This window comes from Cucumis melo, chromosome 9 (assembly GCF_025177605.1).
Source record: "Cucumis melo cultivar AY chromosome 9, USDA_Cmelo_AY_1.0, whole genome shotgun sequence".
Lineage (NCBI taxonomy): Eukaryota > Viridiplantae > Streptophyta > Magnoliopsida > Cucurbitales > Cucurbitaceae > Cucumis > Cucumis melo.
Genome location: NC_066865.1, coordinates 15,797,839 through 15,825,202, shown reverse-complemented (window position 1 = coordinate 15,825,202; position 27,364 = coordinate 15,797,839). Strand labels below are relative to the sequence as shown.

Sequence of the window (27,364 nt, the reverse complement as noted above, 5' to 3'; positions counted from 1 at the left end):
TTCTTGAAAAAAAAAAGATACCGAAACAAAATATGTGTTTGATAACTGTTTCTTGTTACCTGATTTTCTTCGAGATTTATTTTCTATTTTACTTATGTTATTTTATTCACATTAAAAAAAATATGTCCTTCATTAAACATAAAAAGTAAAATTATCAAAACATTATTCATTTAAAACAAAAAAGTATCGGTGAACAAATAAAAATAATAACATAAACATAAAATTGTATCTATTCTTTAAATGTTGTCCAAATTTGATTGACAATATCATTTATCGTCGGACTATTTTTCTTAGATGGTGTCAACTCGCTTCTTAATCCATCAATTTCAACTTCATGGATATTTGTGACATCTAAAATGTAATATTAATTTTAGAGCAAGTTATTATGTTCTCGATATTCAGAATTAAAATAAACAAAACAAAACATAAGTTAACATTTAACTCTATTATCTATGATACTTTAGAGAAAAATCCACAACGAAAACCCAAATCCGTACAAAATGGAAGACTAAAACTATGGATCCAGGGAAGAGGACAGGCAAAAACTTTGGATCTGGCGAAGAGGAAGAGTTTGGCTTGGAAAGGATGGCAAAGAGGAAGACGACGTGTCGAAAAAGATGATGAGAGAAAGAGGAAGACATGTTGGGAGTTGAGAAAAAGAAAAAGGAAACCCATAAAAAAATAATTGAGAAAAAGGAAGCGGAAACTAATAAAAATAATTGAAAAAAAGAAAAGGAGACTAATAAAAATAATTTAGAAAAACTGTAAAAATGATTAAGGAAAAAAAAATGAATAGAAATAATTGAGAAACGGAAAGAAGAAACTTTTGTTCCCAATAATTCCTTATAAAATGCTCCATTTCTACTCTTTTTTTGAACAACAAACAAGAAAGTTACGGACCACCGCAATTTCTTAAAAAAAAAAAAAGGCAAAACAGAAACAACATGCCCTTATTTGCTTCCTCAGAGAAGTAATTTCTTTCTCTCTCTGTCCTCTTACTCCCGTCACCTTCTCTTTTCATTCATCGGTATCTCTCTTTCGCTTTCGTTTACACATTGCTCGTCTCCAACAAAAACCCCTCCTTTCAAATTTAGCCCCACACCCAATCTTCAAATTTTCTTCGACTGGTTTTTTATTTTTCTCTGACATATATCCACCATCTTTGTTATTTCATATTAAAAACAATAAGTTGAATAAAATTCTGGATTTAAAACACACAAAACTTGTTGAGCTTTTATTGAACTTAAAATAGGCCAAAAGAATATAATATAATCTAAGCATACCAAATGGCAGTGATTTTGAAAAGGCCACACGTACTTGAGGAATTGGTACACGCAAGGTAATGATCTTTTCTCTCAGTCACTTCCACTTTCTGTATTTTCAAAAGAAGCAAAGTACCCCACTAAGCTCTCAAACTCTCAAACTCTCTCTAATGGCAGCCAATTCTCAAAAAATGAAAAATAACATGCAAAGGAGAAGGAAGAACATGATGGATTTTATGTGGTTTGGCCAATAGTAGCCTACATCTATTGGAAAGAGATGAATCTTGAAGAAAATCGCAGATGATTACAATTTCTCTCTAAATCACTATCTTCAAACAAATCTCTCCTAAATCTCTTTTTATATACGGAGGAAGATTTAGTTACAACACTCAAAAGAAAAATGTATAATATTTGATTTTAAATTGTTGATTTCAAAATCTACAAATCTCCACCTTGAAAGCCAATAAGCTTTTTCTGCTAGGCCAAAGCCGATAAGCACGAAGCATTTCTGAATTTTGAGCATATGACTGGTTTTGTCAACATATTTGCATATATTGTCTAAGGTATCAAGTTTTAGGACTTCTATATCTCAAACCAAGTGAAATTAGCTCAATCTCTTTAGAAGGTTAATTGAGATATATCTAAGCAAAGGTTAATTAAGATATGTTCAAGCTAGTCCGAACACTAAAAAATTTGAAAGAAATTTTGGGTAAGACATGAAAGAAATTGTTATACTCAAAATTAAAAGATATAAATTGATATTTGAAGAAAAGAATGGTCAGCCTAAAGGCCCTAAAGCGTAGGTTATATATTGGACGACAATGTTGTTTGATCGGAGAGGCCCACCTTTGGAAGAAATCTGTGATGTTTCCATAAATGCCTGAGAATCTTCTTCATATCATCTTTCTCTCTGAATTTCCATTTTTACTCAGTCAACCAATGTCTTTGTACCCTTCAACTTCAACCCCAACACGTTTTTGTACAATGGTGCTCACCCTTCTTCTCTCTGATTCCCTTGTTGACTTCCATATTCCTCTTCATTATCTTCATTTCACAAAACCCATCTACCCCTTTTCTTCTCATCTTCGATTTCCACGGATTACCCTCTATTTTCTTCTTCTTCGCCGTCAATGGCGCGCCGGAATCACCACCGGCTCTGTTTTTCATCCATGCTGTTTCTTGTTTTAATCTTCTTTTCTGTAGCAGAAGCAGAGCTTGACCTTGCCTCCGACATGGCGGCGTTGGTGGCGCTTCAGAAGGCCATGGGTGTTTTGAGCCGGACTCGCTATTGGAACCTCTCTGATAATAATCCATGTTCATGGCTTGGTGTTACTTGCGGCGGCGGGAGGGTTACTGAACTGCGGCTTCCTGGCGTTGGTCTTGTCGGGCAACTTCCGTTAGGGCTGGGAAATTTGACTCAACTTCAAATCCTATCTCTTCGTTCTAACATGCTTTCAGGTTCTATTCCCTCTGATTTTGCAAACCTCCGCTCCCTCCGGAATCTGTACTTGCAATGGAATTCATTTTCCGGCGAGATTCCTCCGGTTCTGTTCAGTATTCGTAGTCTTGTTCGTCTGAATTTGGCCCACAACAAGTTCGTTGGGCCGGTTCCATTAGGTTTCAATAATCTCACGAACTTACAGGTTCTCAATTTGGAAGAGAATCAACTCGAGGGATTTATTCCTGATTTGAACATTCCCTCACTCAACGCTCTCAATGTTTCTTTCAATGGTCTCAACGGCTCAATCCCTTCTCAATTTTCCAATCAACCAGCCAGTGCCTTCAACGGCAACTCCCTCTGCGGGAAGCCACTGAGCCCTTGCGACGGTGGCGAGAAGAAGAAATTATCTGCTGGAACAATCGCCGGTATTGTCATTGGAAGTTTGATTGCATTTTTTATCATTGTTCTGATTTTGTTCTATTTGTGTCGAAGGGCGATTAGGATTAATCGGCCGAATGATGCTCAGACGACGGCGACAACCTCGGGGAGACTGTCGTCGGAGGTGGAGACTGTGGTGGGAGGAAATAAAGGAGGCGGGAATGAGAGGAACTTGGTATTCTGTAGGAAAGGAGAAATGGTGTTTGACTTGGAAGAACTGTTGAAAGCTTCAGCAGAGGTGTTGGGGAAAGGGAGTTTTGGGTCTACTTATAAGGCAGCTTTGGATGTGGGGATAACTGTGGTGGTTAAGAGGTTAAGAGATGTCAAAGTTTCAGAAGAGGAATTCAAGGAGAAGATTGAAAGCTTGGGGATGATGAATCATCAAAACTTAGTTCCTATTAAGGGTTACTATTATGGCAGAGATGAGAAGCTTCTGCTTTCTGATCATATCTCCATGGGAAGCTTATCTGTACATTTACATGGTCAGTTTCTTTTCTTTTCTCTATCTCTGGGAAATTACAAACATTAGGCTTCCATTTGGGCATTTGCACATTAACTATTGTTTTACTTTTCAGCAACTTTGGTTAGAAAAAACTCTTTTTGGTGCTGACTACTTCGAAATGATTTAGTTACTAAACTTTTATAAGCAATGATTTACTGTTTATACTTTACAATTTGTAATGATTTAATCCTTACTGTTAACATTTTTTCTTATCAAAATTAAGTTTTCATTGTCCTTTATAAACATAACGTTGGTTCCAAATTAGTGTAGATTGTAAAAGTTTTGATTAAATCACACCAATACTTTTCACAAGATGTTTTTTTGTATGTCTGCTGATTATCTTTTGCTGGCTTTCTTTCTGATGCAACTTAGTGCTTTTGGTTGATAGCTTGTTTATAATGTATATGGACAGGCAACAAAGATCCTAGTAGGACTTCATTAAAATGGGAAGCAAGGGCTGGCATTGCGCTTGCTGCTGCTCAGGGGATTACGTATCTACATTCTCGACGACCTCCAACCTCTCATGGCAATATAAAGTCTTCAAACATTCTCCTCAACAGGTCCCATACAGCTTGTGTCTCTGACTTCGGTCTCATTCAGATTGCAAGTCCTGCATCCACTCCAAACCATGTTGCAACCTACCGTGCCCCTGAAGTCACTGATCCTCGAAAAGTGTCCCTTAAAGCAGATGTTTACAGTTTTGGCATAGTAATTCTAGAGCTTCTAACAGGGAAGGCTCCGAACTCGGCAATGTTCAACGACGATGGCGTAGACCTACCACGATGGGTGCACTCGAAAGTCGAGGAGAAGAAGACTGCTGAAGTGTTCGACGAGGAGCTGTTAGAATACAAGAATGGCTTGGATGAAATGGTTCAACTTCTGCATCTTGCCATGTTATGTACAGCGCCACACCCGGATAGTCGACCTTCAATGGGGAAGGTGACAAGTCGGATCAACGAAATATATCATTTGATTTTACTTAAAGATCAAGAGATGAGCAATGACAAGTTTTATGATGTGGAGAGTAGTGTTTCTCAGCAATTTTACTCAGCTGATTCAATCATGGTTCCTCTTCCACCTTGAATCTGGCAAGTTTATCAAGAAGAAATGCTGACAGCTTATTATAGAACTAGTTTGAACATAAAATTCTTGATTCATTGAATTTATATCTCTGTTATAAATTACCTTGGCTTTGCATCCATCATTTTAAATTTCACATTGGATTGTGGATTACGAGTATTCTTTGTTTCTTTGTAATTGAAAACCATGTTGTTGGTTGTGTTTCAAAGATTCACCAAGTCATTGTTTGTGTATTGTTGTTATTGACTTTGGTTGTATCGAAGATTATTCCTTGGCCTACATTTTGAACTCTCTTTCATTTCAGTTTTTTTAGTACCATCGGTATGTAGATTTAAATAATCAAGCATCTCTTAGTTTTCCATACAACTATTTTTAAATTTTAAATTTTATGGTAAAAGTTTATTGGGAAGGATCTTAGAAATTTAACCTACTATATTTCAAGTGCGATGAACTAATCATAATAGTTGATGCTATTTTACTCTATTATACATTATGTTTGGTTTGGACAAGTAACTGTTTCAGCTAATAATTTTATCAATAAAACATTTTATTTCAATTCTCAATGAAAATTTCTTTTGAAAACATACGTTCAAAGAATCCTCCTAAATTTAATCGAAGTTGTAAATATTTTTGGGTGAATCGTAAAAACCAAGATAAAAGTATAACGATTCAACCAAGGCAAAAGTATAATCATTGTTACAATTATACTCTTCAAACATTCAACCGTAATGATTGGGCTTTTGAACAAGTTTAAAGGTCCAATTTGACCTAAATTTTTAGTTCAACCAGGAGAATAACATTTTTAGAGTTGTCATTTTTAGAAATAGCAAAACCGTTCTTTTTTCAAAAATAGCAAAACGAAAAAAAAATACAATATATAAGCATTTGCAAAAACAAAAAACACTCCTATATACATAGAGTCCATGCTACTTTCTTGAACTAAAATAAAATATAATTAGACTTTAATAAATGATGAAACATAATTATGTCTACATAATTGTTCAATCAAAATCAGAACCTTCATCTCCATTTTTCAAACCCGCTACAGTGATCTTTATTTTTTATTTTTGTTTTTCGATTCTCCCTCTTCCATTTTTCTTCCTTCCTTCATCATAAGTATTGCCACAAAAAATTCATGAATATTCCAAAAGAAAAATCTAGCTAAAATGGTAATAAAAAAAAAAAATAATCAAGCCTAATGAGGTATCGGATTTGTACATACCTTTAAATTATATTGGATTTGAGGAACAAGATGGAACATGGTCAATGACAACAAAAACATCATCATCGGAGGAATCGGAAAGAAAGGACATCAACAACTATGACACATATTTGTCTTCGACAACAGTAATAACATTAGTGTTGCTGCAACCATCACGATACAATGTAAGTTGACAAATTAAATATCCGAAAGAGGAAAAAAAGTTAAGATTTAATTAAATAAACAAACTAGTTGAAAGATGTGTTCAATGAAACATACACTTCAATCAATTAAATGGAAGTTATGATAAAGGTTGTTATCATCCCGTCTACCATTGAACAAGACTCTTAAAATTTTAGGGTTCATTACAATATATTGATCAGTCGACGAGATAAAGACAGATTGACTATGAGTTAGAAATTCAAATTTAAAAAATAAATTAAGATCTAATATGAAACTAATTTTAATTTCTAAATTATTAAGAGATGAGATTCAACCAATTAATGTTATTTTGAAATAAAAACAAAGGTTGAAATTTAGCGACAAGTAAAAAATAATAGTATGTTTATTATGAAATTAAAAAAATTGAATAAAATTGTTAAAATCTTCGGCCAATTTGTTAGGTCTCGACATATTAGGAAGATGTTACGATAGAGATTTGCTATATCTCTCTAATACATTAAAATGAATTATAGATTTATAAATGCATAATACAAATTAATCATATTTGAGAGACTTCTGATAAGAGTGCATATATTGGAATAATTATAGTCCGCGAATGTGAGTATTTTGGTATTTTATAAAATAACATGCACGTGCTGCACCTACACGTGCATTTTGCCGACGATCCAAAACAAAAACGGTTTTTCTAACTTTCAAAAGGACCATTGAAAACATTGCCCTTAGGGGTGATTTTTGTAACATTTAAGTTTACCCAAATTTACCCAATTTACATTTAAGTTAGAGAGCGTAATTTGAGGATGTAATTGTAACTATCACCCTACTTAGGGGCGATTTTTGTAATTTGTGCATATCATTTTTTATCTTAAAATTTAGAAGGATTAGATAGATACAATTAGTAGTTAATTTATTTTATTTACTTTTTTTCTAGTACAACAATTATGAAGTGAGAGACCGAACCTCCAACCTCTATAAAAGAAAGGGCAAAATGCATTTTTGATATCTAAAGTTTGTTATTGTCTATTTGGTCCGCAAGATTTCAAATGTGATACTTGAGCGCCTCCAAGGTTTGGAAAATAGTTTTAAATGGTCCCAAAGATTCCTTCTCCTCTGTGTAGATATATTTTGAACTGGTACCATTTTTGTTGCATGCTTAGAGTTGCTGCCCAGCTATTTTTATCACTTTATGATATAAGTATTTAGATTTCAATTTACCTATGAATTTTGAAGAAAATTGTCATTAAGTTGAGATTGAGAATACATAACTGAGATTGTAAAGATGTTAACTTTCCTTCACTGCTTCGTCTTCCATGGATATTTTGATATTTCTTATCTTCTTTTATCAAACCTACTTTTATCTTTGTGTTATATTTTTCTAAAACCATAATCTTAGTATCACCAAATGTTGTTTGTTATCTAAAAAAGATCTAAACATACAACAAAAATAGATAGATGTAGGAGAAGAATTAAGAAACCTTTAAAATAGAGAGTTGGAAAAGAAAGACGAAAGAAAATAAAATAAAGCAACATAAATGAATACAAAATTATTAGAATAATTGCTATTTTAGTGTCACGTCATTTTTTCGTTAGTCAACTAATGATCACATTTAACATATAAATCATTTAGAACTATTTTTTAAATTATGCAACTAAAAATTTATTTTCCATTAAAGGAAATTGCTTAATTAAACTATGTCTGATGTTTACTATTTTAATTGATATAATTAAAAATATAGTTGTAAATTGATATAATTTTTTAATAACTTCTTTGTATGGAAAAAGGAAATTTAACAAAGATGGAATGAATTAAGTAGAAGTTAAAAATGTGTTTATCTTTGTCCATTGTGTTGTGATTTGTTAAAATATTTGGGAAGAAATATTAATTAAATAGGGGAATTTTCAAATATAAAGATAAGAAAAAGACAAGAATGTTAACAATTAATATCCAGAAAAGAGATGGAAGACCAAAATTAAGAGCTGGATACAGTACAAAGATTTTGTTAACGACATGGCTAACACTATCTATGCTTTCTATGTATAATCCTTATGATCCTCCCCTTCTTCTTGGACCATATCTTTACTAATTACTTTTATGTTTTTAATTATAATTTTAGCACATTTCAATAGTCCACACAATTGTTTTAGCTATATTTTTTAATAATAATAATTTAAAACAGCTTAGTTAATGAATTTATTTTGATCATTAATTGTTGTTTGATTTAAGTAGATAATATTAAAATATTTGGTTCAAAAATAAGGTCAGATTTCAAAAGAGAATTAGAGAAATGTTGGAATCTTTTTTTTTTTAATAATGTATATTTCGAAAATATTGTCAAAAATAGGGTTGAAGGCAAACTATTGACAAAAATAGAGTAATTTGGGCAAAATCGTGTACCCGTACACACGACTTTGCTTAATTCGAGCACTCCACAGCTTTCTTTTCTCCAATTATTTAATATAGCGGGGACCCCACACCTTTTTAACATATTTAATATATATATAAATTTAATATTTAATATATTGTGGATCCCACATTTTATTTTTAAGATAATTAATATATATATTTAATCATTAATATATATATATATATATATATATATATATATATATTAAATATTCAAAATTTCAAATTTCAATTTTAAAAAATATATTTTTTATTAAATATTTTTTCAAATTCCAATTTTCAACTTTTAAAAATACATTTTCTTATTTAATATCTTTCCAATTTCAAATACCAATCTTCAATTTTTTTAAAAAAGATATATATTAACAAAATATGTTAATAAATATTTAAATCTTCAAATTTTAATTTTCAAAAATATATTTAGAGATCGAAAATATATAAGAATTTATAGAGATTGGAATTTGAAAATTGGAAAGACCATTTTTTAAAATTGAAAATTAGAATTTTGAAATATTTAATAAGGAAAGATATTTTTTAAAATTGAAATTTGGGAATTTAAATATTTAATAACATATTTTGTTAATATATATCCTTTTTAAAAAAATTGAAGGTTGCTATTTGAAATTTGGAAAGATAATTAATGAAAAAATTTATTTTTAAAAATTGAAAATTAGAATTTTAAAAAATATTTAATAAAAAAGATAAAATTGAAATTTGAATATTTGAATATTTAATATATATTAATTATTAAATATATATATATATATATATATATATATATATTAATTATTTTAAAAATAAGGTATGGGGTCCACAATATATTAAATATTGAATTTATATATATATTAAATATGTTAAAAAGGTGTGGGTCCATACTATATTAAATATATATATATATATATATATATATATATATATATATATATATATATATATATATATATATATATATATATTAAATAATGGAAGAAAAGAAAACTATAGGGTCCACGCATTGAAGTCGTGGACCCCGTCTACGACTTCCAAGCAAAATCATGTACTGGGTACACGATTTTGCCCAAATTGCTCTATTTTTGTCAATAGTTTACCTTCAAACCGAATTTTAACAATATTTTTTAAAAATACATTATTAAAAATAAATGTTCAGAAATGTTGATATTAAAGAAAAGTTTAAATGGTTAGTTTGAATCTAATTATATTATAGAAGTGAGTTTCTTGAAAGAGATGCATTTGTTTATTATTTATTTATTTATTATATATATACTTTCTTTTAGCTAATCATCGGTCTCTTGTTGAAGAGTAACCAAGAAATTTTGGTAAATCAATTGACAAAAAGTTTCTTCAAAAACCCAAAAATTAGCTCAAAGAAAAAAGGAGGTAATTTTTAAAAATATAATTGTTTTCAAACTATTGACAAAAATAGAGTAGGTTGGGAAGAAATGACAAATATAAAGTCTTTGGGCAAACTATTGTAAAAAATAAGGTGATTTGGGTACACGACTTCCACATCAACACTTGGACCATTTGACCGTCCGACGTGGAATGAGTGTATGGAAGTCGTATACTAGGTACACGACTTCTTTAGTTATTATAATAATAATTATTATTATTATTATTATGTTTTGATGATTCTTCTTCTTCTTATTATTATTAGTATATAAAAACTGAATCTTGTATGTTTACAATTTTTTTTTCAAAATCAATTATGTTTAGAAAAATGTATGTTAATTTTCTTTATCAAGATTTTAATATAATCTTGGTGTAATTGATGCATCGAGAAGTCCATAAACGATATGTTCTAAATTTCAATTGGATTGAGAGAAATTGTTCGTGTAAGGTGTAAGTTATCAAGAGTTTTAATTTCAAATAAGTGTATGTTTTTTTCTTTCGAAACTCATATTATAATTATAAGTATCTAATTTCTTAGTAAAAAAACTGTCATACTTTAAAAAAAAGTTAGACATTTAAGTAATTAATTAACAATGTCTTACACATTTTAAATTGAAATTAACAAGAATTCGAAATTAATTTACAAACTTTCAATTATCTTCATCACCCTCTACGACATCATCGCCTTGTCATTGTCAACTGCGTCGCATGCGTCTACGATCTGTGTCGACAACATTGAGTCGTCAGGTTTGTTGAATAATTTGTTCTACGACTCCTGTAGTTCTGTCACATATGTTTTCCAAAGCTTCTATATCGTGTTCCACGGAGAAAGCTTGTACTTCGTCAACAAAATGATACTGAAAGATTGCAAGTAATACAAACCAAATTAATGTTTTATTATTATTAAATGTATAAAATAAAGAATATTAAATTCTTACCATGTAATCATAGAAAGTGCCCTCTTGGGTGATGAAGCGTCTGGTAATCGACTTGTCCCAGAGAAAATAGTTCTCTAATACCATCAGTTGGCCTGTGATGGGTGCTTTAACTCAAAAATTATATCGCAAATTCCACATCCCGATATGTTTCAGTGAATCCAACACCAATCCTGATCATGCTACCCTTCAAATCTATTTGATGCAGGCTTGGATCTGTGAAACCAATCGTTGGTGGAATTTGCAACATATTAAATTGTCGCAACACGCGATCTGGTTGATGCTTCTCGACCAGATGAAAACAAATCAATGGACTCATGTAAGTCTACACCGCTTGACCACTACGACATCTAAGAGGAAGCGATGCCATAATGTTGGACGTGTACGGTGTCCAATTAATCTGTTGAAAAAACAAATTTTAGTAGGCAACAAAAAATAGAACTATAGAACGTTTGTATAATATTTTACTACCTGAGACTACCTCACCCGATCAAATGTCCATTGATATGTCAGTAACATATTTGCTGACTGTTCAGATGCATATAGAGCACCACTTCATCCATTTGTGAAATAAACCATTAATAAATTATAGATAGTAGAAATTTTATTAAAAAAACAACATGTATATGAAATAGTACTTGAAACTCAAAGGTCGACCATCTGAATGCTGCAGCATTCTCTGTGGTGCTATAATGGGGAATCTGCCGTATGCTCATACCTGTAGCAGCATTAATAGGCCAGCGATCTTTAAGGACTGTGCATGACTCGCTTGACAGAGTTTCCTATACAACCATGCGAAGGTCGCAGCGCCCCACGCATACGTACCAGCCTAGTCGAAATCGAATATGAATTGAAGAAACATACAATGGGCCAAGGTGTTTGACTTATCGACAAAAAGAAAGCCCCCCAATCAACTGCATGATGTACGCACGAGCGTATCTCTAAACGCTCACAACGTCAGCATCTGGTGGAAATTCTTCAAACTATTTTGCCAACCATGGGAAGACTCAATCGATGACCCTTCATATTAGGCAGTACAACTCCCAATAAATCCTCGTAGATAACCTTCCAGTTATACCTTAATGATCCTGTCAGAGGCTTCCCATCCACTGGTAGCCTCAACTTCACTTCAACATCCTTCAGCGTGATCGTGCACTCCCCACAAGGCATGAGAAATGTGTGGGTCTCTGGTCTCCAATGCTCGACCAGTGCAGTAATCAAATGCCAATCTAACTGCATGGACCCAACCTGGAAAACCCTAGGAATCCAGCAGCCTTTAGTATGGTGCAATACGCTGGTTGAAGGGGATGGTGCGTTGAGATGCTGCCTCTCTCCTTCGACAACTCAACACGACGGTGGAGGAGGTATCCCATATAGTCTGTGATCTATGGGTCACCTGTAGATATAGATGACTATCATCAACTGGACCAGGATCCATTATGTAAATAATATAAAAAAGATTTCGTTAATTACATGAAGAAGAAAAGTAAGACCATTATATAATTATATAAATGCACTAAAACAAAAATATACATTAAACCCTAATTTAGTATACATGAATCCACTACAATTTTAGTCATAATGTTTACATTTATTATCAATGTCTATACAAACGTATATATAAAAATATAGAAGTAGTTCATTAAACCTTCATGAAATTACATAGAAGCTATTACATCAAACAATTACATCATAAAATCCTATAATACATCCTAAAACAACAAATGTTCCTAAAATTAGATCAAACAATTTACATAAAAGCAGTTAATTAAACCTTCCTAAAGTCTAAGAATATACAAATCAATGTTTTGAAGAAGAAGATGCACGTTGAGAACAAGTACGTCTGTTGTGTCCTACTTTATAAAGAGTGCATCTAAGTGATTGACTAGACTATTTCCAATCCATTTCATTATGGATCCTGGTAGTTCTTGGTTGACCGAGTCCTTTAAGTAAGTCTGCATTTGGGCGAACTTCGATGAATGATAACTCGGGCCAATTGTCTGGGTGTTGGATTGGATGGAATCGACCGGCATAACATCCTTTTAAGTTCGACATCAAGTAGCATTCATCAATGTATGCTGCATACGTCAAGTGCATGTAATTACAAACGGCAATTACATGGGAGCATGGTATCTTAAATGATTGCCTCTTGTTGAATGAATAGGTCTTTTCCATCAAACTCACTACCTGTGTATGCTGGCCTTTATATGGAGAAGTCATACTCATACCCGTGTGAACTTCAAACCTTTGGGTTTCTCTATTAATCGATGTCACTGAATGTACAGAAACCCGTTTTTCCCACATCCTTAGCTTTCCCTTCCATATTCTGTATAAATTCGCCACGTTCAACTACTTCACTTATCTCATCTCTTCGATGTTCGAAATACAGAATTGTGTGATAAAATGTTAATCTAACCAAAGAAGTGATGGGTAACATACGAGCTTCTTTTAAATACCTCATTCATACATTCAGCTGCGTTACTTGTCATCCAACCATATTGATACCCATTATCGTGAGATTGAGTTCATTTTTGTAGGTCAATATCTTCAAAGAACTCAAGAAACTCTGGGTTCAATTGCTTTAGTTCTTTTATGGTTCTTATAAATTTACGCCTTTGGTGTTGATTACCTGCCCTAAACACCAAATCTTTTAGTTGTTTCGATTTGTATTTATTATTGAAGTTGCTAGCAACATGACGAAGACAATATCGATGGAATGCTTGAGTTCACTCCAACCTATCTCCTCATTATTAATGGCAGAAAGAATGCCCTATGCTTGTTGGAGATCAAGCAAATACCATCTCGATTAGTAATGTACTGGCGTAATGCATAAAGAAACTATGACCAATTGGACGTATTTTTCCCTTTCACAATAGCAAATGCAAGAGGAAATATATGACCATTTACATCGATAGATAGGGCAGTTAACATTTTGCCTTTATACTTTCCATACAAATGGGTTTCGTCGATCTGAATTAATGACCTACAATATTTGAACCCTTCTGTTGTAGGACCAATGCAGAAAACTCTTCCAAAAATGGTTGTCCCTGGTACATTAGATGGAAGAAAAAACAATCAACTCGAGTTCTCAAATTATAATGTACTACGACACTCAACCAATATGGGAGCTTGTTGTACAATTTCTCTCAATCACCAAAAACGACAATCAGGGCTTTCCTCTTCGCTTGCTACACCCGTCTGTACTTAACAATGTAACCGTACTGTTGTTTTATCATTTCCACAAGCACAGACACAATGACACTAGGATAAGCTCTTATTATGTTTTGAATTTCGACACTCATGAAATTAGAATCTAGCTATGAGTGATCTTGTATTAGGTTTGAGTATATACATGAGTGCTCTCCTTCCAACCAACTGATTTCAAACAATCCGTGACTCTTACACCTACTTCTATGTAACCTCTAGTTACGACCATTACTCCATTGTTTACATCAAATAGACCAAATATTCTAGTTCGATTCGACTACAACAATTTCGTAGTGTTGTGTCACACAATACTTTTTTACGGCTAACTGAAGATCTTCCTTGTAGTCAAATAACATTTCCTTCTGAATTAAACGGGATGTGTCTACAGATTCATCCCCATTTGCCAATGTAGACCCTTGTTCACAAACAGAATTTGCAATGTCCCAATCTATCTGTGTAAATATCTCAGAAGGGATCCTTTCATTCTCTTCTTCCATATTTTCTTCATTACCAAATAGTTCATCAACTTCTTCATCTATATCACTATCTCCATGATTAACAAGTTTAAGAATAACTAAAACTTCAGGTCGCAACGACATATTTAATTAGTTGTTAAATATGAATATCACCATCAGAAATACATCACCCCAATTATTATTATTATTATGTTTATGTTTATGCTTATGTTTATTATTTTTATTATTATTATTAAACCAAAAAGAAACCAAAAAGTTCTTTTTCTTTTTTATCATTGGAATTACATATCAAACTATTCCAATAATATTCTAATGTGTTTTCATTATATATAGAACATTAATTAAAACAGTACATAACTAATAAAAATATCATTTCATGAAACAAATTATTATAATCATTTTTGGTTGCTTTGAATTAAAATCTTAACACACAATTATTATTATTAAACCAACTCATTATTATAAACCAACTACCTACTTACCAACGGACAAATAACCAAAACAATGTTCTTTTTCAAACTTATTACCAAAATACTGTTCTTTTCAAACTTATTACCAAAATATGCCTTTTTTTAATTTTTTTTAAAAACTCGCCCTCATGATTTAAAACTCGCCCTCATGATTTTAAGGCCAAGGGCGAGTCTTAAGATCTTAAGACTCGCCCTTGTATATTAAAAAAAAAATTGAGCACTAGGGCGAGTCTTTGTATATTAAAAAAAAAATTTGCACACTAGGGCGAGTCTTCAAAACCCACCCTTGTATAGTTAAAAAAAAAAAGGTAGAAAATACGTGATTTGAAAAAGTGGAGATATATAAAAAGAATAATACGTGAGAATATGAGAATTGATGTATGTTAGAATTAATATTTGGAACATTGTAATGAATATATAGCACTTTTATTTTGCCAATCAACAAGTGGATTGTGTCTATTATTAGCTCATCCAATTAAGTCAAAATTATAAATTATTATTAATTGCACCATACATATGTATATATTCAATAGAAAAATATATATTTTTATCGTTCAACATATGAATGAAAACCTTGAAGAATTAGAAATTAATCAAAACCTTGGAAATTTCTAATTCTTTTTTGGCTCGTTTTGGATTTCGTATTATAAACTTAGATGATCTGGTATACTCTGCATGTATCTCTTCACCATACAAAAAATCAAAATATATTTGTCTATTAATTGGAGGCCATAAATTTATAGTAAGTGCTTTTGATTGTAAAATAATTTAATATGAATCAAAATGTTTAATACAATAATTTAACAATTTTCATTAAAAAAAAAAAAAAAATCAATGTGTTCCACAACCTGGACGTCGACGATTTCTAGCTGTTGTCGTCGTCGACTTTGAACTCTTTGTTGTTGTATTTCCTCATGATTCTCTTGTTGTTGTTGCTCATCTGATTACTCGGGTATCGCTGCAGGCACTTCGGAGTACAAATATTCATTATGTTCTCCACGACCACGCCCGTGACCATGCATGTATGAAGACGATGGATAACTTCCTAAATCATAATATTGTTGCCCAAAGTCCGTTGATGATTGACCTGCCTCTGAATTGTAATATTCTATTCCAAAGTCTGACGATTGACCGACTCCTGAATCATAATATGTCGTTCCAAATGTTGCCATCATCATTACTGGACTAACATAACTATGCTCGCTTTGTGTCTGTGTCTGTGTCATGGGAGGCACTTCTTTCCCGTGTTGGTCAACTTCTTCCAATTGATCGGGCTCTTGCACTAAAGGACGTCTCCTCTGAACTGGAGCAGGTACAATAGGGACATCGTACATATAGTGGATGTTCTCCATGTACTGCTCGTTATCGTTGCATATTTTTAGAACCTATTGTGGATCATCTGCAACATTTCAAAGTCTAATATTGTTCGATCTCTGTAAAATATTAAAATGAATTAGAAATCATTGAAAATAAATTTTCACTAAAAACAACTATACAATTTTTAAATGTATACCAGATGACTCATAGCAGCTCCCGGTTGAGTGATATAGAGCTTGCTAATGTTTTTGTACCAATGGATGTATTCTTGAGTTACATTCATATCAAATAGCTCAATTGGAGGTCCCGTAGCAGTAAACCTTCTGCGATTATGCCATCGCATCACTAAATGAGCAACTCTATCTGACCAATCAGCAGTCCTCAGGTCAATGTTGTGCAACAGTGGTTTAGTATTACAGTCACGTGGAACAGCTTATTGAATATTGAACTGTCTAAGTACTCTATCAGGATGATGCAACTCACCAATGTAGAAACATATGAGAGGACTAATCGTCCGCCATATGTCGTGACCGTTTGTACAAAAATGTGGCAAGCTATCTATGACAGTTTTGTACGGCTCCCAGACAATATGAAACAAATTGTATGAAACAAATAACGTACCTATACTGAGAACTTAAAAAAAATATGGAACTTGAATTTGAAGTTCAGGATGACGTACCTGACTAGGTTGAAGAAGATCAAACATGTACCTATACTGAGAGACTACATGTGTAGCCGATCTTGCCACACAAAATTGATCTCTCCATCTGTATTGTTGAACTAATATTTTAGATTTTAATTGAACTACGTATAAAAAGTTACTGTTAATCTAAATTAAATTGAAATAGCATACCTTGAACCATAAGCTCGACCGTGTAATTGATTAGCATTGACATGTAGGAGTTGCGGAGCCACTATTGGGAATCGTTCCCAAGCCCATATTTGTAATAATATTAGTGGCTCAGCTATTTCACGAACACCTTGTTTGGATGCCTTGCATAATTGTCTATACAACCATGCCAAACAGGCTCCACCCTAAGAATATCGCCCCGTGTGGTATAGATTAGCTAAGAATGGTAGGAACATTATGTGCACATAACGAGTTGATTTATCTGCGAAAATACTCCCACCCATCAACTGTAAAATATATGCCCGTGCATAACGTGTGATAGTTTCCTCATCGACATCGTTAGCCAATTCATGAAACTCTGCCCCCAACCATGTTAAACTCAATCTCTGCCCCCTAATTTGTTCAGGAGGTGGGATCACAACAAGTAACTCTTGACAAACATGCAACCAATCATCATGCATCTGACCGATAACGGGCTCGTTATCAGCTGGTAATCCCACCAAAACTTCTACATCCTGCAACGTAATTATGCACTCTCCAACTGGCATGTGAAATGTATGCGTCTCCGGTCTCCATCTCTCCAGAAGTGCAGTGATCAAATGCCAGTCTAACTGGATGAACCCCAATCTGGCAAGCCCATAAAATCTTGAAGCACGTAGCAGTGGAAGTATGTTGCGGTGTAGTGGGATAGTACGTTGGACAACTGCCTCACGTCGTCTACAGTTTATCTCGGGCGTATTACGATCATCCCACACAGTTTCTAATTGGTGAATGTTCTGATCATATAAAACGTCCGGATCAATTGGTCCTCGGTTTAATGCCATTATCTACACAAAAAAAGTACAAATCAATGGCATTAAAGAAAGATGTCTAACTATCAGGTGCTTGTCTCCTTAACAAAGTACACGACCGTCGGTTATGACCAAGTTGGCTACTAAATGAGCATCGTTGTTGAGCACTTTGTTCTGTCCAATCCATCTCGTTGTGATAACGTGAAGTCTTTGGTCTACCTGATTTTCTCAACAACGATGGATCTGGCAGTAAGACAGGCATACTTGTAGGTGTGATCCAATAATCTTCATGCGGTACAGGTTGAAACTGAGGCGCATAGCATGCAACGTAAGTTGATATTTTATAATAGTCCTCAACAAAGTCTTCATAGTTCATGTTAAACCGTTAACAAACCGCCATAAAATGCGAGCATGGAATACCAAAGGTTTGCCACTTGTTACACTAACAGTACCGCTCAGAAGCACTTAGCCTCAATATTTAGATATTTCCTCCTTTAGAATTTAATTTGTGACGTCCAGTTTTTACATGAAATACGTCTTCAGATCGATCATATGATTGTACTTCATGCTTATTGGATCTTACAGACCATTTTAATATTTTCTGAAGTGCGTATCTGAGATTTAGGATTATTTGTTAAAAAATCTGTCTTCAAGACATCTCATTTTCTTTCTCTAGGAATATGCCAATTTGGTTGTTACGTTTAACATAGAAGGATTATCCTATTTATTTAATTTTAGCCTACGTGGCACCGTATTTGATTAATGCAAGTATGCTTTTGTTTTAGGGGATAAAAATATCAAGTTAATGATTTTGGTAAACTAAACATACATATTAAATAAATTCAACAATAACACAAAATTTGATAATATAATACAATAATATATTCAAATAAAAGTTACATTTACAAATAAATTACATACCTAGATTTGTGGAAGAGGAAGATAATGAAAGATATGATGGAGAATGAAATATATTTGATAAGATGAATTCTTTTCTAAAACACCCGAGAGGAAGTTGAGAGGAGAAGAAGAGAGGATATTTTTTTTTTTGTAGAAGAAGAATGGAGGATATGCGAAGGAGAAGAAGAAAAATCACCAATTTAAATTGTCATGGGAATCATCTCTACCGTCGATTTTTCTGCCCACCATCACCTCCACCCCTCCTTTTTCTGCCACGATCCATCTCCACCCCTCCTTTTTCTGGCGCGCAGCAGGGGTCACGGGGAGCTAGATGGGTGAGTCTTGAAAGACTTGCCCTATTTTCGTTTTTTCTTTTCTAAATACAAAAGGGCTCCTCAATTATTTCTTTTATGAGGGCGAGTTTCAAAACTCGCCCTCTTTTCTTTTTTTCCTTTTTTTTTATTTAAATACATGAGGGCGAGTCTTGAAAACTCGCCCTCTTTTCTATTTTTAAAAGCCACATTTTGGTAATAAGTTTGAAAAGAACAGTATTTTGGTAATAAGTTTGAAAAAGAACATTATTTTGGTTATTTGTCCCTTACCAACCTAAAAACATAAACATCTAATTATTATATCTAAATTTAAATAATATACCTAAATTTAAATAATTTTTCTAAAAATAATAAAAGTAAATAACAAATATAACCCAATAGGTTTAGTAAATTTATATGTACCTTTGTGACAAAGGAAAAATGGAGGATTTGGGGAAACCAACAGCAACCAAAATCAAAAGAAATTTAACAAAAAAAAAAACAACATAATAAAAATTAAATAAAATTAAATAAATATACCTAACTAAAATGACAAGTTGAAGATAAATGGAGATGGAGTTGAAGAGAATGAAAATATAGTAGAAGAAGAACAAGGTGGATAAAATGGAGTTTAATAGAATGAAAATAGAGTGGAAGAATGGGCTGAAGAAAATGGAGTTTAAGATGAAGCAGAGAAGAGAAGATAAGAGGAGCAAGGGAAGGAGATGGAGTCGGTCGAAGAGAAGAGAGGAGAACAGAAAGGAAGGGAAAATTTTTGGAAGAATGAGGTAGAATGGGAGAAAACTAGGGTTATTAAAGAGGGGAAGTCGTGTACCTGGAACACGACTTTTGCGCTAGACGACAAAATTGGCAATCAACGTTACTATTGACTGCCATCTGGTTCGTCAGGTACGAAAGTCGTGTACCCGTTACACGACTCCAGTCACAAGTCGTAGACTTGGTACACGACTCCGACCCGAAGTTGTAGACTCGATCTACGATTTGAGCAAAGTCATAGACCCGGTCCACGATTTAGCGAAGTCATGTACTTATCTAGTTTTTACAATACTTTTCGAATAAACTTATTTTTAACATTAGTTTTTAAAATTACATTATTTAAAAAAATTCAGAAAAAATGAACCAAATTTAAAAATATAACCTAATTCTAATTCTTATTTTTTAAATTTATTTTCTATTTTTTAAAACTAAACTAATTATTCTAACTCATCAATTTAGTTACTTTCAAGTAAATTGCCCAGAAAAAGTAAAAAAAAAAAAATTGTTTAACAAACATTTATTTTTAAAAAATTAATGAAGGTAAAAAGTCATAGAAATTAAAATTAGCAAAATTAGGATAAAATTAAGAGGTTTCCTAAAAAATATAACAAAGAAAAAAAATATTTAACAATTTCGAGAAAAAGCCCATAGGTCCACAATTCTAAATACCAAAAATGTTCGTCAATAATGTGCGTAATATATTTCGAATACAATCATTTAGATTTAGCTATTATTTTAGTACACGCTTGTTTATATTTTCAATATTCTTTGGTACACAATCGTTTAAATTTGGCTAAACGATTTTTAATTCTTTTATACATGATCGTTTAGATTTGTCTACACGATCGTTTATTTTTTTTACACGATCATTTAGATTTGGCTTCTCTAATCTAAACGATTTTTTTCAAGAATTTAGAAATACAATCTTTTAGATTTGACTATTATTTGTACACGATCGTTTGGATTTGGTTACCCAAACCTAAACGACGGAAAAAAAAGAAGAGAAAAAGAAGACGTAAAAAAAGAAGAAGAAAATAATAAAGGCGATGGAAGAAATCGCAAAGGAAGAAAAAGAAGAAAGATGATATAAAGAAATCGCAGCGAATATGAGAATATGGAAAGCAAACTTGGAATATTTAAAAATGGTTAATTTCATAGGCTTTGTTACACGGGTCGTAAGTATTTTAGTGATTTGTTATATTTATGAAAATTTCCCTAAAATTAAACTAATAATTAAATTTATGGGGCGTTTGCAAAAATAACAAAAAAATTTATGGTAGTAGGCCAATGTCACTACATTTTCTAAATTGCAAAAGTAGCAGATTTAAAAGTGAACAACCCTCTGATTGCCCTTTGATAGCCCTCGGATAGACGTATGATATATCTAATTACTTTTCATATTTGCAATATGCAAAAAAAAAAAAAAAAAAAGTGTTATAGATTGCTTTTTTTCTAATTTTTTTTTCATCTGATGTAATTTTCCTAACTTTTTATTTTAAATAAGGACATACGAAAGTAGGTGGTAGCATATACAGTACATCCTCAAGTAGTCCTTCCATTCTCTTCTCAATGTCAAGATGTGTTTTTTTTCCTTCCACATCCAATGATCAAACTACCTCATTAAAATGATTTGTGTGCTTTGTCGATGTATGATCTTTTAAAATCTTCTATATATAACTTGACTGATAAATAAATATCTCATATGTTAAATACTAAATTTATAGTCTAAGACAAAAAAAAAAAAAAAAATTGAAACCTTTCTTCTCAAATTCTTTCGAAAGATTTTATTCTGCATTTAAGAGCTCTTTATGATAGTTACATTAATAAGTCATCAATATATACAACAACAATACAAACATTAACTATGATTTTCTTACGAAATTACATGGACAAATTTGGTTATTTTTATGCCCAATCTTTCAACAAAAATTCACTGAGACAATTTTACCATATTTGTATGGACTTTTTTTTTTATCTATACAAGGATCCTGTAATTTAAGCGAATATAATTCTTTAACATCTAAATTATATGATTCTTTAACATCTAAATTATATGATTTTGGTATCTTTAGTCATTCGAGGATCCTCATATAAATGTCATTATCTAGATATACGTATAAATATTTTGTGACTACATCTATAAATTGTAGATCAAGTTTTTCATAAATAGCATCACCAATTAGATATCTCGATGTTCTTGCATCCACTATGAGACAATGTATATATCTACTTACAATTACTATAGGTCTTTGCGAGAATCTCTGTGCAACAAGTCTCACTTTATATCATGTGACTTCACACTATTTTTTATAGTGAGCTATATTTGGCTTTAGCTGCTTTTTTCTATTTAGACCGATCTTTTTTATTTTGATATTGTGACATCCCAAATTTTAAGGTAATTCTGACTTTGATTATCTTGAATTATTTAGGTTATATCAAACGATTTTAAATGCTAAATTGAGTAATTATTTTAAGATAATTCAATTGGAATATTGGGTATATATATATATATATATATATATATATATATATATATAGAAGATTTGAAAAAAAAATGGTTTAATTAATAATAGAACTGGATTTAAAATTGATTGGGTTTGTTTTATTCTGGATCTTCTTTTAATTTATTTTTTTTTTCAATTCACTGTGTAGTTTTCTTCTAAATTTGTTTTCAATTTTATTTTTGTATTATAATTAATTATGGTTTTCATATTTGAATAATTGAGAAGGAATTAATTATATGACATAAACAAATTGGCTCTCTTCCCTATCCACGTTGAGGTAGGGGTGCAAGTAAAACCTAACCAAATCGATTAAATCGCTCGAAAGCAATAGGTGTGGTTCGTTTTGGACTCGGTTCGTATGCTCGGATGCAGTTTGACGATCAACGAAGCTGAATAGTATCATTTAATAAAACCAAGCCAACCATACAAAGCGGCCATATTGACGCTTCTCCTTCTCCAGTCATTTGTAGTACCAAAGTCTATACAATGTACATAATAGTATTTTGCACTGAATGGTTTTAACTCATCAATGCTTCTTCCTCACGAACGTTTCGTTTTCCAAAGTTTGAACTTTGTATGGTACAAAATCTATAGATACATTGGTTTTCCATGGAAAATTGACAAAACTAGCATCATTTTGGTTTTATATTTCAAAAATAGCACGATTTTGAAAACACGTAATTTTGTTTTTCTTGGTCAATCTCAGTCAAGATCAATCCCCGAGATTCTTTTCAAAATTTGAAAATATATTTCAATGAAATTTTTCGGTCTCTCTTGGCCGAGTGCATCATCGAGATAGTGCATTTTTTATTTAAAATTTGAAAATAAAGTGATATAGCAAATGATTGAAATACCCTTGAGATACCAACCGTTTGATATTCTCACAAAACACGCTAAACCCTCAAAATGTTTCTCATTTCAGCAGAGAACTAAGCAAGAACCCTCCCAAAATTTTTGAATTTTCCTGATTCTTACTTCTCAAAATTCAAAACAAGGTGAGTTACTTTGTTTTTAGTTTTTTATTTTATGTTCTTAGTTGTTTAGTTTATGTTTATAGATTTTTAGGTTGAAATTTGAGACAAATGAAAAATCTGATGTAGTTATTATTGAGGTGTTGGGTTAATTTAGGTTTATGTTATTGCTTATTGTGAAATCCTTAAAGAATCTCAGCTTGTTTCATGAATCTTGGTAAGTGCAGATGATAAATGTTGACCGATTCATAAATTTTCCCTGAAATTCGTTGAAGAAGTTTCGATATCTGATGAGTTTCACCAGAATTTTGTAGGAATTTTTCAAATCGATTTCCCAAGATCGGTAGCGAGATTACCACACAAAATACATGTGAAATCCTAATCTTGTAGCATCCTAGAGCAATGTTGTCTGAGTTGTATACTCTAAAGTAATCTTATAGAAATGATTTCTATGAATTCCTTATTTAAAACTCGTGGCATCGTTGTCTAAACTCGAGGCATCTCTAGACAACGATGCCACGAGTTATATACTCTAAAGCAATAAATAATAGATCTTGATGCAAGTTTCTCGGGTTACCATTGCAACGAGATATGCATTCTGAGATTATGTACAAGGCATTTTAATAGGTAGTAATTGCAAGAATGAATTTAATATGGTCATTGATTGGATGAATAAATTTAAGAAGAATGAATTTAAGAGACTCATTTATTACAACACGTGCTTTATTTCATCACAAGAATGAAAGAATTAGAAGGTTCAATTGGTTACAATAAATTTACAACATATTCAGAAACACATGTAAAAAAAATTAATCAATCCAAAAAAAATTATTCGCCCATAACTCGACGACGTATTGTTGTCTAAACAGTGTCATGTGCTTTTTATTTAAACAACTAAGTGGACCATCAACTGCAACACATTCAACGAACTTGGCGCAAAAAATTACACAATCCAAGGACTTCCCACTTTGTAGAACTTCCTTGCTCCTTTTCATTCTCCAAAGTCGATTCTTGAAATGTGATTTGGTGCTTGCTAGACCAATCGCTATACAAAGGGAGAGAATGACATGCGCAATGGTAAGGAGGATGGGGCAACAATGGAATTGTTAATGTAGTTGGGCATAGAGTCAAAGATGTTCATCTTGCAATGCTTGATGTCCATTGCAAACATCATCCAAATGTTGTTTCATGTTCACTGGCCCCGTCACTCAATACACTTCGTCCTCATCACCCAAAAATGTTTTTCTTGAACATGTATAATTGCTTAGATGTAAGCTTATTTTTTATGTTCGACACTGTCTTTGCTAAGTGCGAACAACATATGAGGTTAGCCAAGAAAAAGTCCTTAGAATTGATCTTTGTGACAAGAGACATCTGCAAGAAAAATAAAACACATGTAAATCAGTATTTGTGATGAATCTCGGAAAAATCTTGTGGCAGTCTTGAGCGAGATTACATGAATAAGTAATAAAACTCAGCCAAGATTGCATCGGGATACCATGAGATTAGGGTTTTGCATCCATTCTGTGTTGTAATCTCTGTTAAATCTTAAGGAAAATCTGTCCCGAGATTACCCTGCAAAATGCATGTGAAACTCATATGATCTTAGAACTCCTTCAACGAAGTTCGGGACAAAGTCATAAATCTCGATCGGGATTCATCATCTGCACGGACCAAGATTCATGAAAAAGTTGAGATTTTTCAAAGAGTTCATGAAAACTTTAAAACCATTCCAAATTAACTTAACAATAACTAAATCAGAGCATCAAAACTTAGAGTTTTCCATCCACCTCAAATTTTGAACTTAAAAACTAAAAAATTAAACTAAAAACTAAGACCTAAACTATGGAATCGTTCAAAGTAATTCACCTTGGCCAATTTAATTCGAGGATGGGTTCTTCAAATTTGAGGATGCAAGAATTACGAAAGCTTGAAAATCTTTGGGAGTTCTTGCTTATTTCTCGAGCGAAATGATAAAAGATGATTTTGGTAATGAAATTGCTTATGCTTATGATTGCAATGATAAATATGATTTTGGTGATGAAAGTTTTATCAATTTATTAGATTATATGCTATCACATTCCATCAACGAGATGTACATAATATTTATATTTGTTTGTGCCAGAAAATTAAATATAGGATTTGATTCTATTAGCTTCCATTAGCTCATGATGTGATTTTATTGGAATTTGAAGAGATCGAGGAGTGTAAAGATTTATCCACATGAGTTTGAATTTGGGTTTCCTTAGTTTATATTTTGGCTAGAGATTAAGTAGTACTTACGTTGTGATTGCTATTTGATTTTTGGTATTATATACTTATATATCAATGTGAGTTATATATACAAAAATATTTGAATATTGTTGTTTGATTTTCAACTATGAATAGGATTGGCACAGGTATCAAGCACAAAACTATTGTTTGATTTTCATTAACTATGGAAAATGTTTGAATGTTGCAATCTTCATTCTTTAGGATAAGGAAAAACTTTTAGTTCTAAACAGGCTACTTTGATCCCAACTCTTTTGACTCTCTAAGTACAGTAGTTCATTTATTGGTTTACCCTCAATCTCTTGCTATGCAGACTGGTATATACCAACGAGTAACATGAGTGGATGATGGATTAAACATCAAAGAGAGAATTTGTTATGTTACTTGATAACTTATACAAATTTTTCTCACTTTTTTTGCATCTCTTATATTTATAGCTACAAGTTCAATTATGTATTGTAAGAAGACTTAGAGCCTGCAGAGATGGTGATTCTACTTCTCGTTTTCAAACTATTTCAACATGTGATTCTGTGAACATATTAACTTGGTTAATTGATTATCGAATGAACAAGAAAACATTAATTAAATATGATACTATTTGAGTATTTTATTGTGCATTACCACATAATTTATTAAAATAAATAGTAGATGAATCATCCAAGTTTTCTCATTTTCTAGAGTTACTTTTTCCATTTTCTTGTCTTTTTCATGTGGATAAGGTACTGCAAAACGATCTATATTTATCTGTTTAATATTTATTTTCTTTTGTTGTTTGAATCATTAGCTAAACATCATTTGCAATATGGACAATGGAAGAGCAAAAAAAAAAAAAAAAAAAAAAAAAACGGGTGACTTAAGAACTTACACATCAGTGTTGCTCTGAAGGAAACTAAACCAATAATATTTCTTATTACAGGTTCTCTGTATTTGGCATGATGAATAAGGTCTGCATATATTGATTTATTTTATAATTTGAAGCACATATACATGAGTTATTGATACAATCTTTTCATTTCACCTCTTGAGGTATGCATTTTCTACTAGGAACTTATAGACCCACCATTTCCTCTATATTTTCTAATTTACCAAAAACTTAGATAAACCCACAATGCTTCATCGATCCTTTTTTGTCAATCCCTCTTCGACTTGAAGATAATTGTTTTTCAAAAGATTGCACAATGTTTTGTTGAATGCTTTTGCTAGGTCATTCGTAGTTGTGTTGTACATGGATGACTTGTATTGCTTGAACTTTAATTTTTCACATAATTTTTATATCATGCTATTGGAGAATTTCCTTCCATTATCTGTCACAATCCAATGAGAAATATCGTATCGATAGATGATGTGTGTACAAATAAAGTCTGCCAAGTTCTCTTTCTTGGTCTCTCTCAAGGAAATGGTCTCAGCCCACTTTGAGAAATAATCTATTACTGTAAGGATATAAGAATGTCCTGTTGATGATTTTGGTGTAATAGAGCTAACCAGATCAAGTCCCCAAGCCTCGAACGACCAGGAAGTCACAGTTGGATGTAGAGGCTCTAGAGGTTGATGTATGAAGTTTGCATGGTATTGACAAGCCTCGCATTTCTTTGCATAGTCTATTAAATCTTGAACCAGCTTAGGTCAATAATAGCCCATTCTTCTCAACTAAAATTGAAGCTTTGGTCTCGATTGATGTGCTCCATAG

The 27,364-nt window shown here is 32.2% G+C and overlaps 2 protein-coding genes across 3 annotated transcripts in view; one reads left to right on the top strand and one right to left on the bottom strand.

The window, feature by feature from the left end:
* Positions 1-19,000, bottom strand: part of LOC127151032 (uncharacterized) — a 30,331-nt gene extending 11,331 nt beyond the window's left edge. Inside the window, exons 1-3 of one of the 2 annotated variants that reach the window (XM_051090268.1) lie at positions 18,865-19,000; positions 17,156-17,979; positions 16,786-17,069 (exon numbers count right to left, since the gene is read on the bottom strand). The gene's annotated coding sequence lies outside the window, so the exon portion shown is untranslated. Of the gene's footprint in view, positions 1-16,785; positions 17,070-17,155; positions 18,251-18,864 lie in introns of both variants that reach the window. The other variant, XM_051090267.1, reaches the window with a different exon arrangement.
* LOC103501363 (probable inactive receptor kinase At3g02880) lies at positions 2,090-5,004 on the top strand. Its single transcript, XM_008464931.3, has 2 exons — positions 2,090-3,623; positions 4,056-5,004. Exons 1-2 carry the CDS (start codon positions 2,393-2,395, stop codon positions 4,724-4,726), a joined length of 1,902 nt encoding a protein of 633 aa, XP_008463153.1. The 5' UTR covers positions 2,090-2,392; the 3' UTR covers positions 4,727-5,004.
* Positions 19,001-27,364: the final 8,364 nt, after the last annotated feature.